We start from the raw sequence: 15,183 nt of genomic DNA, 5'->3' as shown, positions 1-15,183 counted from the left end.
AGTGAGTGAGTGAGTGAGTGAGTGAGTGAGTGAGTGAGTGAGTGAGTGAGTTGAGTGAGTGAGTGAGTGAGTGAGTGAGTAAGAAAGAAAGAAAGAAAGAAAGAATTTGTTGCCTGAGTCGTATGTGTGCACCAGAAAACTTGAAAATATGAAGCACAGGGCTCTTGTAAATTGGGCTGGTACCCGAATGAGGAGGGATCCAGGCTCACTGGGCCCATGGCGCTTGCGCATACCGCAAACTAGTCGTAATGACTAGTTCAGTCGCTCCCGCGATCTAAACTAATCGGTGTTTAAACGGGGAGTCCTTTGAGAAAGATAAAAAAAAAAGGAAGAAAAAACGAAAGAGAACAAGAGAGATAGATAGAGTGTGTGCGTGTAAGAATGAAAATTGAAGACAAGTGTCAGAGAGTGAGTTACTGAGTGGATGAGTCAATGAATGAGTGAGTGAAAGAGTGGGTAAATTAGTGAAGAAAGAGAGAAAGAGAGAGAGAGAGAGAGAGAGAAACTCAGGCGTATTTTCTCATATAATTCTCCTACAATTGTGCCGCTCGATGTGTACGTAAGGCGAATTGCTAACTATAAATTTATTCAAATCTTCTATCAAAATGGTTTTTACCATTTTAATCAGTTCAAGTGATGATATTCAGATACCTCTTCTACGTATTTGCCTATCAATGAGACACGAATTTGCAATCGTGTTGCTTGAAAAAAAATATTTGCATTTGATCCAATGAGAATAACAAAGTGAAAAATGACGATTACATAAACAATAGTTTTTTTTTTTTTTTTTTTTTTTATTAGGAAGAGAGAGAGAAGTGAACGTAATAGAACTGCTACAAAAAATTTCAATTCTATTTCAAAATTATGACACGTCTCGTTCGGTCTTTTATCGGTACCCTTTCAGTTTTAATACGAGACTTATTTATTTCCATTCGACTGAACGTAATATACTAATCTTCGGTCGCTTTTTTAAAAAGCTTTTAGCGTAAGGTCCGAGATAAATGCTTTCTACCGTGAAATTTTCTAAAGAGAAATCAATAGAAAAAAAAAAATAAAAAAAATAAAAAAGATAATAGAGGAAATAGAGAAAATGAGTTAGTAAATTGAAGGAAAAAAACGATAAAAATGAAATTGACGACAATTTGCTGAGCGTAGAAGTGCCTTAATTTTATCGTAAATAGTATAGAGAACATGATATGAGAACACGTTGTTGCAAAGATCGATAAAAGAAAAATTTTCTACCAAACGCTTCAAAACCAACACGAAGATATTAATGAAGAATCGAATGAATCATTTTTCACTTTATCTCAAAAACTCTTCTAATTGACTTATCCGAAAGATTGATAATTTAATGAAACTCTTTACGAACGATACTCATTGTCAGGTTAAATACGCGAAAGAGTCTCGAAAAGTCTTATTTCTTTTTTTTTTAATTTCCTTTTCTTTTTTCCTTACACAACAGATTGCTTTAGTTTATTGATCGTTCCCAAAATATTCGACGAGTTCTATTCTAAATATAAAACTTCGTATCGAATGGATATTGTTGATAAAAATGATATTTGTTTTTTAGAGAGAAAGAGAGAAAAAAAGAGTGTGCATGTATGTGTGATACGCGTGCGTGTGTGTGCATGCGTGTGTTTAGAAAACATCGAGCGAGCATAAAACGGATTGTTGTTACGCGTTTTAGAACGAGATAATTATGTTGTGATGAATTTCGATAGCTCGCTAATAATTAAAATATTTCAAACACGCGTTTGTCGGTCACGTATGAGAGTATATGTGACTCGAAAAACGTGTACGGGTTTGAGATCGTTGGAAGTTTTGAAAAAAATCAGCTTCGAAATTCTTCTAACGTCAATAAGTCATATTCATTTTCCTTATTTAATTTCGATTATCATTTCTCCTTAATAAAATTGACAAAGATACGAAAAGAAAAGAGAGGAAAAAAAACAAATTGAAGTAAAACAAAAAAAATGGGAACGAAAAAAGAAAGAGGAAATACGAAAAACGATCTAAACTTTTGACCCGTTTGGAAAACAGAAAAAGAGAAAAAGTAATAATACTATGGGGCGTGAAAGATCTGTGCCGAGAAGGAAGAATTGAGTCAAGGTGGAACGACTACAAATAATGGTTCATTTTTTTTCTTGTTTTTTTTTTCTTTTTTATTGTATTTAATTTTTTATATTTAATGCAAGAGAAAATTGCATTCAATGTTCGTTATAAGAAAAATATGCCAAGAGAAAAGAGAGCCAAGTCCCTTAAATTCGTTGATTTTTCTTTCTTTCTGTTTCCGACACTGAAAACGGTATATAATTGGTATGTATGGTTATGTAAATGTAACATAAATTATTCGTATATACATACATATATACATACATACATACATAGATCTTCTCTTAAGCCATGCGCGTTGAATTAACGAGAAAAATGAAGAAAGAAAAAAAAAAGTTCGCCCAACCGCGAACAAATATTTTTTGAAGAAAGAAAAAAAGCTTTATTCAAATTTCGTCCCGTATTTTATCTTTTTTAATAATAGATAAAATAATTCTGATTTAATGAATTTCAACGAACATGTTGAAACGAAAGGCTCGACGATGGGTCAAATTCGATTAAGATGATTTCAAAGTGAAAAAGAAATCACGACTCGTGTATTATATTTGATATTTTTATTTTTAATGATTTAATTTTTTTTTTTTTTGAAAATACCTATAAGAGGGGTAGAGAAAGTTGATCCACTTTGTAAAAAAGGAAAAGAAAAGGATTGAGACTTTCTGGATATAACAAAACAAAATATATTTTAAAAGAAAATCTCAATCTTTTTCAATTGCTTTTGCAAAAATAATTTCAGTTTAAAAAAAAAGGAAATTAGAAAAGGGAAGAAGAAACATTGACTGTGTTGTCAACATTTATGATTTTTTTTCCGTTTATTGAAATTATTTCTATAAAAGCAATAATATGATTTGTGTATAAAAGCGAACTTTTGTTTTAAGAATGAATAATTCGGAGCCATGACTTAAAACGCGCGAATGTGTTTTTCGTATGCAACCCCTATAAAAACGCGTTTGAATTCACCGTTATGAAACAAATATTCCTTCGTATTTATCGAACAACAAACGATAGCGATACAATCATCTTATGCACCTATCCGAAATATTCTATGAGATTCCCATTTGTAAAAAGAACTCCTTGAAAGTTCGTATGTTTTTTTTTGTTCATTTTGTCGGAATGTTCGAAAGACAGGTTCCTTTCGGCGCACAATATTTTTTGATTTTTGGTTGATTTGATTATAAACACTTTTGTGTATCTGTTAAGTGTAAGTAATATTTATTATTGAAAGATAAGAATGTGAAAAAAAAAGATATACAGAATGAGATACAAGTTGCTTTCCCCTCAGAGATTCGTTTATTTTAGTAATTATTTTCTTCGTGCAATAATATGCAATTATTATGACAACGGTATTGTTGTTAAACATTTTTCTTTTTCTGCATCGAGAGCATATTGCACAAAATCGAATAAAAGTATAGAAAAAATGCAAAAATAAAATAAATATAATTTGTTTAGAATTATTTTGAAGAAAGCGACTGTTATCTCGATCCTTTGTTTATATACGTAAATACGTATAATATTTTTACCTTAATCGCTACTATTTGCATAAAATACACTCATTATGATCATATTTCCTTAAAGAAAAAAGAAAATTAAGCTGTTTCAATGCAGTTCCGTTTTCTATTTTTCGATCCGTTCCAACCAATAAACAAATATTTGTGTTCTACGTATTATACGGATTAACTAACAACAAGGAGGCCAAACGAAAGATGCATATATCTATCTCTACGAAAAATTCACGTGATCGATCGATACGAAAAAAGAAAAAAAAAAACTTTCGTCAATTTTTTGTCAATTATCAATTATTTGTCGAGGACAAAAATGGAGATCTTTTCGTTTAGAGACTCGTGCAATAATTCGAAAAAAAGAGAATAATTAAATAAATAAACGTAACAACTACAATAATATACCAACGATGATGATGCATTATGTACGACGATGAACGTCAAATTTTTTAGATCGTTAGCGTGGTCAAATTTGTCCTCTTTTTTACCTCCGATTTAAGAATCGAGATAGTTAAAGTTGATATTTAAAAAAAAAAAAAAAGAGAGAAAAGGGGGAACTATCCGATTCGTTGTTCACTTGAAAAATCGATTAATACGTATAAATGTACGAAGAATAATTCAGTGATACGTTGATATATATATGTTTACGTTGTGCACGTAAATCTCATTATTTTAAATAAATAATATAATAAGAACAACACACATAACAATAAAATTCTTCGTGCAGTATGTACGTGTAAGAAGAAAATCAATCAATTCATTTTTCATCGTCAGCAGAAGCATACATATATTAAATGATCGCGGCTACGATGCAACGACACACAACCAACAACAAGAAAGAAAAGAATGAAGTCGTCGTTTGGGAAAAAAACAACCATCGTTGTATGTTATTTCATCGACCACGATTCTTCCTAGTCACGCAATCAAATAGTATTTAAATGTTGCATAGTATTAATTATAAGTTGGAAGTTTAATTATATACACCGATTTGTATGGAAGTTTTTATGTATGCGTGAATGAGTAAAAGGGAAGAGAGTCGAACGAGTGAAAAAGGGGAAAGAAAGAGAGGAGGAATGAAAGAAAAAAAAATAATAAAGCAAAAAGAATAAGAAAGAGAGAGAGAGAGAAAGAAAGAAAGAGAGAGAGAAAGAAAAAGTGTGCATACTTAAATGCAAGTATTCTCATGAAATTCAAACCCTTTCCTGTATTTGTATAAAGAACCGATTTCAAAATGGAATGGCCATCTTTAATCTAAAACTCGTCTGTCTCTTCTTATATATCTCGAAAAGTATACAATAATTAATTACGATATCAAATGATTTGAAACTTCTTCCTTTTTTTATACGATAATCGTACAAAGTGATTTGACTTATTATCAAAAAAAGAAAAAGAAAAACAATAATTTTATGTGTTACAATAAACAAATTAATTTTTCGTTGAACGAAATCTTGACGGTAAAGCAGTGCAAGGAAAGTGAGTGTTGCAGTTTCATGAAAGTGCCGAAAGCGCCAAACAAACAGCTTGCATATGTATTAATTCAGTCTAATTGTAAAATGAAGGTTATACAAAAATAAAAGTATTTTACGCGTAAGCGCTTTACCACGTGTAGTAGACAACGTCAACACAAATCCGACGGGACGCACGTTACTTGACGTTTACTTTTTATATGTGTAGGTATGTATATATATAATACGTGTATGTGTATGTATACGTGTGTGTATATATAAAACATACATCGGTATTATTAGTTTTTTCTTTATTTATTTTGAACCCTTTCGTTAAGGCATGCTTAAACGCCAAAATTTGTCCGTATAAATTCGTTTGTGCATATGCGTAGTATACGACTTCTATATGGGTCGCTAATAACGAAAGGGTTAACACTAAAATTCGTATTTGTATAGACGATCTTTTGAACGTATATGTATGCATGTATGGTACGTATGTATATATGTATGGTATGAATGTTTGTATGTATGCATGTATGTATGAATGTATATACACACCCATACACAAGAAAGAATCGTTTAATTTCGTACAATCGTCAATGTCCGACGTTTAATCCGATTCGATTAAAGAGAGAGAAGAACAAAATATACATATATGTATATAAAAAAAAGATAAGAAAAAAAATAATAATTGAATACCCGACCGATTTGTGTCAGATATCGATACGATACGATACTCTAGCTTACCGCAACGTTAAAATACGCGTTAATAAATGGTCGCAATTAACGCAATTAAATAAATCGCCTTGTGCGATACGTCAAAATAGTAATTAGGTGCATTTCGTAACGTCCGATATAATAATATATTTCATTCCTTTAACACAACGACGAGACGATAACAAAAAGAGAAAAGTTTCAATAGAATTTTTCATTCTTTTCCTTTTGTAATTCGATAAATCAATTAATGATGAAAATTCAACGATCCAAGAAATACGTTTAACGTAAAAATTGCAAGATTCGTAACGTTTTCTTTGAAAAAAAAGAAAAAAAGAAATGAAACAATTATAATACTCCAACGCGTACTCGGGCGGTTAAAGGAATGAGATCTCAGAACGATGTGTTCCAACCGAACAGGGTTTTAATGAACCTCACCGTGCTCGTGTTACATTAATGTAATGTTTACGCATAATAATAATACGCATATGCAGGGAAAAACAAGCGTTTGAATATTTTTATTTTCCAAGGTTTTCGAGACAACGAGAACAAGAAAATTAATTAATATACCGAGTACTGCGAGATCATTTATCGCCCTGATTAAGTGAAAATGGCTGTGATAGATTTCACGATGTACGTAGTTTCGTTTTTATCAAACGTAGAGGACTATTATTATACGTCGCACGGAATTCGACCAGAGAATTGTTTATTTAACGACGAGCGTTTGCAAATTGGGACGGCACAGCGCGCACAGTGATCTCTTTGATAGTTTTTAATATGAGAGAGAATTAAGAGACGAAGAAAATGAGTAAACGAGAGTCGAAGGAAGAAATATCTTTACCCTCTATTATAACTTTTCCTTTGAGAAACAAGAACATACAAAAATCTAGATAATACGAAACTAATGCTATTACTTTACGGGATTCGCAATTAATTTGGTGACGAGAAAAAGAAATAAGTTTCATTTTTAATTTTAATACGCGAATAAACGAGTATGCAATTAACTATGGCGGCATAGAGGAGTAAAAAAAAATAAGAAATTTAGCAATTCACAAATGAATCGAATTTTGTTTCTTTACATTTAAAGAAGAATAGATCTATTTGATTTAGAACTATCATGCTAATGATTTAAAAAATGTTTCATTTATTATTGCAGTTACTTTAAAAACATTCCGTAATATTGTGTAAAGAGACTGCGTACACGAGCATACTTAATATATGTATATATGTACATCCAAAATCATGAAAGAAAAACAAATGATTGACAGTTTTGTTCTATGCAAATGTCAAAGATATCTCATCTCTCTCTTTCTCTCTCTCTTTCTCTCTCTCTTTCTCTCTCTCTTTCTCTCTCTCTCTCTCTCTCTCTCTCTCTCTCTCTCTCTCTCTCTCTCTCTCTCTCTCTCTCTCTNTCTCTCTCTCTCTCTCTCTCTCTCTCTCTCTCTCTCTCTCTCTCTCTCTCTCTCTCTCTCTCTCTCTCTCTCTCTCTCTCTCTCTTTCTCTTTCTTTAGATATATTCTTTTAACCTTTGGCGCAAGTATTATCGTATGAAACGACCCATATATGGGTCGACAAAGCTTTTGTCCAAACAACCCTTATATGGGTCACCAATCACAAAAAGGTTAAACCTTTATTCACACAATTTCATTCCTATCTCTGACTAATACGAATTACTGAAGACAATTTCTTTCCTTCGAGACTTTATTCAATAATCGATCAAAAGATTCTCCCTCGCCTTTTATTCCTTGTGCGTCGGAATTATTATTTGCGATCGCTCTTCCAAACGTAAACGTGATATAAATGATGTTTCTATATATATATCCTATAAATACTTTTATGCTCTATCTAAGCACACGATTGTTAAATCATAGTAATGACGAAGAAAAAGAAAAATCAATTTTTCTCGATTTCCGCGAATTTATGACGTCCTAGGATTTGTTTATCTATTAAGACGTGTTGGAAACATAAACTCTCGTATATAGTTTATTTCCTTTTCCCAAAACGGCATTTAGTTTGCCGATAAAGATATTAAGAGCTAATCGAACCTCTATCGGAGATCTATCACAAAAATAGCACTCATTGAAAGCACGATATTGCTCGTTATCGCGATCTAATTTTGTTCTCTCCAAATCGATCATTAAACTTCGATATAAGTATAATAGTGAAAGAAAAATATAGAAAATAAAAGGAGAAAAGTAAAAGAGTTATGAGAGACAAAAATAGATCGCATTTATAGATCCAACGTCGTGCAGTTTGTACTACGAAAGCGTGTTAATTACTCACGTAGAGATCAATTTTATCTCTTCAACGTTTCAAAGAGAAAAGTGTGGAACAACAACAATGACAGTAAATTAAGAAAGATATAGTATGTGGCAAAACAAATACTATTAAATGCATAAAGGTGCATAAGATTGTTTTTTCTCTCCGAGGAAAAAAAAGGGTTGTGTCGGTATTGTATCGTACACTTAATACTGTTTGTTTTGTTGCATACTGTATATTAACGCGCGTATATATATATATATATATAAATGCAAAAAGAAAGAAGACAATTAATTGGCATGAACAAATTAAGCAATCTATCATCTTGCGAGTATATTGATTGTACTATCATCAAATATTTTCGATATCATGGAATGATCTTCTGCTCGTTTTAAGCTTGTTCGCCTTTTTCTTCTTCTTCTTCTTCTTCTTCTCTTCCTCTTCTAATTCCATTTCTTCTTCTAATAAAAAAAAAACAAGAATTATCTATTTCATTTATTCCATATAACGAGCTTTATAACATATTATATTATGATCGTTCGTTGAAAGAAAGACATTGCATTTCGAAGCGATTTATTTACTTCTTTCCAATAATAATTAATGCATAATCAATGGAATTAATTCTAATAATAAAAATTATTCTTCGAACAATAAGAAAGTTATATGGGAGAACAAAAAAAGAAAAGAAAAGAATATAAGTTTATCTTCGGATTTGAAATTATTTTAAACGATCGCTAAAATAAATAGAAATATTATTGGTAAAAGAGAAATCTCGTTTATATTTAACAATAAGTATTGCATCGATTAAGCTGCATTTTGTCATTGACTTGCTTTCTACTTTTATTCCTTTTCTTCGTTGTTTCAATCTATTTTGATTTACTTGCCAACGTTGTGTTTCGTTATTTAAATATACATTCTCAAACAGAGCTCGTAATACAACGACCCCTGTTATATAGGTCGGCGGGACCTTTGCATGGACGATGATTTGTTCATCTAATTATCTACCTTCCTCTTTGGTAAATAACATGCTTTCGAAGTAACAACGTCAAATTAAACGCACATAGTTTATATAAGCTCATTCGTATCTTATAACTCGTTAAAACTTATTCAATAAATTCTCCTATCGCTATATTAAATCGAACGTGCATGAATTAGCGTCATCAATATTTTGTCTATAGGTGAATACGATCAGTCAAAGAGAAAAGAGTTTGACGTTTATCAATTTTTCAATATGCTACCTTGATGATAATGATCTCCCTACGATTAGAATACTAGAAATATTTTCAAGAATTGCTATTAACTTGGACCCACCTTTGATTTTCTTTAAAAAAAAGAAAAACACGTCCCTTTAAAATTGTCAATATGCATAGCGATATATATGAATAAGTATAACTACGAGGTTTTCTTCTTCTTTCGTCTAAAATTCTCACGTTTCTTATGAAAATAGCCCTTTCGTACGGCATACTGTTAGACATGACAATTGTTCCGTATAAATTCGCTTGTACATACTTATACGATCCCGTATATGGGTTGGTGTAATGTAATGTTGGTTGTTTCATCGACGATCCTTATACGGGTTGCTAGTAACAAAAGGGTTATACGTTATCACGCTTAATTTATTTATGCATGATTACTATAAATACGATTATCTTTTACTGTTGTTAACTTCAACGATATAACTTAAAAAAAATGTTCTACCCCATCTCTGTACCTAATACATATGTATTATAGTAAGGTTTACAATTTATTCCTTACACGGTTATTTGATGCGTATGCATTTACGTATAATATGTAAAAATGGAACCGGCTCGCAATGTCCCTTTTTTCTTCTTGATAACGATCAGAAAAAAAACTTTGATCGTTGTGATTCGTGTTTCATAGACTTTTACTCTTCTTCTAATCCACCTTGTATTTCGTCCTCTTTATCTCTTACGTCTTTAAAATAAATCAATAATTAATAGTTATATACATATAAATAAAAAGAAGTTGCGGTGCTAACTATAAAAAGAAAATAGAGTATGCCATTATATACGACTAAAAAAGGATAGTAAAGTAAGAAAGGAAGGGAGAAATATTTATGTTAAACTTTCGCATAGTAGCATAAGCTCGCGTCGTCTTGTACATAAAACGTCGGGGTTGAAAAGTTTTCACCCTCGATAAATAACTTTTATTTTATCTTATATAAAAGAGAGATAGATCAAAGAACAAAATTGTTTCTATGTTAGGGAAAATCGAAAGATCTCTAAAACCCACGCAGGTATAGAATATTTATCACGCAAATATTCTTTTCAAAAGGAAATAAGATTTTCCTTTTCCTTTTTTTCTTCTTCATTTTCCAATATAATGTCGTTCGTCTCATTTTTTAACGAAACGCAAACGTGAGCCTAAATTTATGCGAAAGTTCTATACATCGACTGAGTTGTTACGTGTACAAATGTTAATCATCTAAACGATCCCCATTTTGTTTATCTTCAACGTTCGTCTTCCGTGACGTTCTGTTGTTAATTTAATTTTATTTTATTTTTATTCATTTATTTTATTTTTTTTTGTCTTTTTAAAGAGTGAACGAATAAGTAGCAACGTAGCACGTATGGCAGAAATAAAAGCAAACGAAAGTGCAAAAATCAAAGCACAATCTATTTTTCATTGAGTTTTTCTTTCGTGATAAGCAAAGACGTTTGTTAAAATGATGATGTTAAACCTTTCGTTACGAAATGTAATGGCGCGAGTAGGATCCCTACATGGGTCGGGGTGGGACTTTTGCATGAACGACCCAAATAGAGGTCACTCATTTGTACGGGCCTTTGCATGAACAACGACCCGCATATGAATCACTGGAACGAAAGGATTAATATTTATATATTTATATGTACATATAAATATAATTATCAGGCGTTAAACGAGAAAAAAGAGAAGATAAGAAAAAATCTTCATTAATTTGCTTTGCGTCTTATTCATATTTATCATAAGTAATAGTTTTAATCGATAGTTGTTTACTGAACTAAAAATTTACTTGTGTATTAATGAAATATGATTAAAATGTTGATATTACATTTGTTCAAATGTGAACAACGTTATAATAAATGCATTATTTTATTCCTACATTCCTTGTTACCTAAAGACTAATTTTTTTACCTTTTGCAAAACATGTTGCATTATTATATTTAAACTTTAGAAATCATTAATCAGTTCGATAATTCTTATGACAAGTTCTACGAATAAAAAAAAAAAAGAAGTATAATTTTACTATTATTTCATCCTTGTGTAACATAAATTTAATTCATGCTATGCTAAAAGTAATAATTTCATTAATGAAATATTAACAGCACAAAAAAGTAGGTATAAAATCGCAACAGCAGAAAAAAATGAATAGGTGCTGTTAATTGCTCACTAATGGGACCACCATTGGACGATAGTAGGTACAATACTATCAAAGTTTTGTGCTGATATTAACAGAGTTTGAGAACATTTTTACTTATCGTTGATAAACAAGAAATTTACCTACCTACAGTAATAATGCATATGTATTAATTTAAAAATGGCATTTTAGATGGCGTTTTTAGATTTTAGAACATGACAATTCAAAGTATCGTGACTTGTATTAAAAATGGCTCTTTCTGATAATAACGCTTGGTCTGCTCCTGCACCTTTTTGGCAAAATGGTCCTTCACCAGGCTGTTTTTATAATTTTCCTGGGAACATCAATCAATCTGTCGATCAAGGAATACGTCAAAGATCACAGTAAGTTTAATTTCGTTATGAAAATGTTGACTATAGAGGATATAACCTGCAAATCACATTAGATTATTATTTAGAATTTATTTGTTTTATACATTTAAAAAATGCAGTTTTAACTCTAATAGTAAAGAATCTCAATTGTAATATAGCATGATCTTTATATCAAAAGTGAATTTTAACCTAAGAGTATAACAGTTTGTACTATACTTAATGTATTTTTGCAGAGCACCTATGACAACCGGTACATCAATTGTTGGTGTACAATTTAAAGATGGAGTTATGATTGCTGCTGATACCCTAGCATCATATGGTTCATTGGCTAGATATAGAAATTGTGAGCGTATCATGAAAGTCAACAATAATATTCTTCTTGGTGCCAGTGGTGATTATGGCGATTATCAGTGCATTAAAAGTAACGTAGAAAAGAAAATGTAAGTTATGCAATTACTAAGAATAGAATAGAATAAGAATAAAATATAATTATTTGTTTATATTGTTTTCAGTCTAGAAGAACAATGCTTAGATGATGGATTTACTCTAAAACCAAAAGCACTTTATTGTTGGTTAACTCGTGTGATGTATAACAGACGATCAAGCTTCGATCCATTTTGGAATAATTTTGTAATCGCAGGCTTAGATGATGGCAAACCGTAGATATTTCTTGTTCATTTATAAATCTATATATGATATGAATAAATAAACTATGTATTAATTTGTATATGTTTTATCAGATTCTTAGGAACAGTAGATAAGCTTGGAACAGCTTATATTGACCCAGTGATTTCAACTGGTTATGGTGCCTATATAGCAACGCCATTGTTGCGAAAAGCATATGAAGAAAATAGTGAAATGACTAAGGAAGAAGCGAAAGAACTTCTTTACAAAGCAATGCAAGTTCTTTTTTACAGAGACGCTCGTTCTTTCCCTAAGGTAATTTATGTAAAAGATTAACAAATTAAGATTATATTAAAAAATTATAATTTATTAAGATATATTCTATCTTTTTTTTCTTCTAGTATCACCTTGGTATAATCACTAAAGATGAAGGTGTAGAAATTCAAGGTCCAATAACATTAGACAGTAACTGGGAAGCTGCTATTCTAACTAAATAAACGTACTCTTTCATTTAAAATATTTACAATTAATTTTATTAAATAAAATTTAATTATTTCATTAAAGAAAATAAATTCTAAACTGCACAGCTTGTTCAGAAGTTTATAAAGTTTAACTTTCTATCATCTTTATAAATATTAACAGCGACTACTTTGTCATTATTTCATAACCAGTGTCAGTTATCAAAATAGTATGTTCCGATTGTGCGGTTCTAGCATCATCTGTTGTTACAGCTGTCCAACCATCCTCTAAAATTTCAATCTCCTGTCCACCTTGAGTAAGAATCGGCTCTACAGTAAATGTCATACCTGGATGCATTCTTTCGGCAGATTCGTGTGCTAAATGCAATAAAAAAATATGTCATTCCAATTTCTATGTACACACGCATTTATTTATTTGTATGAATATACCGTAATGTAAGATGTCCGGTGGTCCATGAAAATAAGTTCCTATGCCATGTCCAACAAACGCTGGAATTACATTATATCCGTGCTTATTTGCTATTTTTTCCACAATATTACCTACAATATTTCATTACAACATTTTAATATATAACTATATATATATACTGTATAGTATCTATATTATATATATAACTATATATATAGTACTGTATATATATATATATACAAATAATTTTACCACTTACCTATACTAGAAAATTTTTCATTCGGTTTACAGATTAGTATTCCACTCTGCAGACAAAGTTCAGTTACTTGTATCAATCTTTTACCCTCTGGATCACTTTCACCTACTTCAAATGTTTTAGAACAATCTCCGTGATAGCCATTTAGATAGACCTACGTTTATTCATAAGATTTAATAGTTCAATATAATAATGAGTAGCATAATGCAATGATCAAATTAAAAAAGTTATATGTACGGTCACGTCTACATTAATTATGTCTCCATGTTTTAACGGACGATTATCTGGAATACCATGACACGCAACATTATTAACACTAGTGCATATAGATTTTGGAAATCCTTTATAGTTAAGCGGACTGGGGTAAGCTCCATTATTTATAATCATGTCATGAATTACTTCGTCTAATTGATCTGTAGTAACACCAGGCTAAGAATTAGAAGATTACTACTTAATATTGATAAAGCTGCATTATTTAATAAATTGACATGAGATTTACAGGGTCTCCTGCAACTGGTAATACAAGCGAGTAGGGAGTGATTCTACAAGAAAAATAAATTTTTAAAACTTGTAGAGTACGCATGCATTTGATTCAATTTCAGCTCGATGGATTTCACTATCTCACTTTCTGATATTTTGGAGAACATTTTTGTGCTTCTTATTATGTTTGCAATCAATGTCAATATGGTGATATTTCTTGTATCGGTTATAATCTTATGCTTGTTAAATAATTTTATTTCAAAAGTTGCAAGCTCAGTCAAGTGCATGGTACCAATTATAGGTCACCCTGTATTAAAGATATCATTTAGTATTCTTGCCTCGATATAATGTTTCGCTTGACTAAGAATATGCAGTGCAAGTTCACAACTTTCTTTCATACATTCTATTTGGTTTTTATCTTTAATTTCTGGTTTTATCGGACCTGGTTGTGGAATTCCAGTTAAATAATAAGCTGGCTTAGGAATATGTGATGGCACATATCTTCTTTGGGAAACAAGAAATGGCTCTACAACTTCGTATTTACCAAATGAATTATTTATAACTCTTGGTTTGAATTCTTCTCCCTTTGATAAATAATTATTCATTTGATCGAGACACATTTAATTTATATATTTGAAGAAAAAGATTATTTTGAAAAATACGTACGTGCGATTTGCGTCTAAAGAAATTGTTAATAAAATGTTTAAATAAATATTTCCTTATATTCATGTTAATACTTCTTATAATTGGTCGAAATATAAGAAATGCATGAATTTAAAAGTTATTCGTAACTGTTTATAATTTATTTCGTTTAAAATTCAACAATTAAAAACAACCAATTTTCAAATGTAAGAGGTTATATTTAGCAAATATTGTATTTAAATTAAGAAATAATGCAACTGTAGAATTTTCAAAAAATTGAAAATGTTTTTGTAGTTTAAAATGTTCTTTAGAATCTTTATATACGATGAAAGAAGTTTCATAGAGGTGACAAGTTTCGAAATGTTTATTTCAAATATTCTTGTCTAGTCCTGTGCAACACACTTCAAGCTTCATTCACTGACTATTCATTCGAACTGCCGTACATTAGACGGAAATTTTCAAAGTGTAGTCAAAAGTTAAAAATGTAATTTAATGTAATTTATATATTTATGATATAAATAAAAATATTACACAC

At 30.6% G+C, this 15,183-nt stretch overlaps 2 protein-coding genes across 3 annotated transcripts; one reads left to right on the top strand and one right to left on the bottom strand.

Moving 5' to 3' along the window:
• The first annotated feature begins 11,581 nt into the window (after nucleotides 1-11,581).
• Nucleotides 11,582-13,259, top strand: LOC106786728 (proteasome subunit beta type-4). Its single transcript, XM_014748436.1, has 6 exons — nucleotides 11,582-11,770; nucleotides 11,992-12,198; nucleotides 12,271-12,417; nucleotides 12,499-12,697; nucleotides 12,784-12,881; nucleotides 13,114-13,259. Exons 1-5 carry the CDS (start codon nucleotides 11,637-11,639, stop codon nucleotides 12,877-12,879), a joined length of 783 nt encoding a protein of 260 aa, XP_014603922.1. The 5' UTR covers nucleotides 11,582-11,636; the 3' UTR covers nucleotides 12,880-12,881; nucleotides 13,114-13,259.
• On the bottom strand, nucleotides 12,817-15,078 carry LOC106786727 (methionine aminopeptidase 1D, mitochondrial). 2 transcript variants are annotated; one of them, XM_014748435.1, is made up of 6 exons: nucleotides 14,673-15,078; nucleotides 14,345-14,590; nucleotides 13,764-13,955; nucleotides 13,530-13,680; nucleotides 13,291-13,350; nucleotides 12,817-13,218 (listed from the first exon to the last, which is right to left on the bottom strand). In XM_014748435.1, exons 1-6 carry the CDS (start codon nucleotides 14,733-14,735, stop codon nucleotides 13,028-13,030), a joined length of 903 nt encoding a protein of 300 aa, XP_014603921.1. In that variant the 5' UTR covers nucleotides 14,736-15,078; the 3' UTR covers nucleotides 12,817-13,027. The 2 variants fall into 2 exon arrangements, with proteins under 2 accessions (XP_014603921.1, XP_014603920.1); XM_014748434.1 differs by having other exon boundaries at nucleotides 13,291-13,401; nucleotides 14,673-15,076.
• Between the last annotated feature and the right edge of the window lie 105 nt (nucleotides 15,079-15,183).

This window comes from Polistes canadensis, unplaced genomic scaffold, assembly GCF_001313835.1.
Source record: "Polistes canadensis isolate GaletaPanama2010 unplaced genomic scaffold, ASM131383v1 scaffold_80, whole genome shotgun sequence".
Classification (NCBI taxonomy): domain Eukaryota; kingdom Metazoa; phylum Arthropoda; class Insecta; order Hymenoptera; family Vespidae; genus Polistes; species Polistes canadensis.
The sequence above is the reverse complement of the archived record's forward strand: the minus strand, read 5'-3'. Positions and strand labels throughout refer to the sequence as shown.

Coding starts and splice junctions, on each gene's coding strand:
- LOC106786727 (XM_014748434.1), bottom strand. CDS start 14,735: ATGAATATAAGGAAATATTTATTTAAACATTTTATTAACAATTTCTTT. Junction 14,591..14,672: donor TCTTTAGACGCAAATCGCAC/GTACGTATTTTT, acceptor TATTTATCAAAG/GGAGAAGAATTCAAACCAAG. Junction 13,956..14,344: donor AAGCGAAACATTATATCGAG/GCAAGAATACTA, acceptor TCTAATTCTTAG/CCTGGTGTTACTACAGATCA.
- LOC106786728 (XM_014748436.1), top strand. CDS start 11,637: ATGGCTCTTTCTGATAATAACGCTTGGTCTGCTCCTGCACCTTTTTGG. Junction 12,199..12,270: donor AGTAACGTAGAAAAGAAAAT/GTAAGTTATGCA, acceptor TATTGTTTTCAG/TCTAGAAGAACAATGCTTAG. Junction 12,698..12,783: donor ACGCTCGTTCTTTCCCTAAG/GTAATTTATGTA, acceptor TTTTTCTTCTAG/TATCACCTTGGTATAATCAC.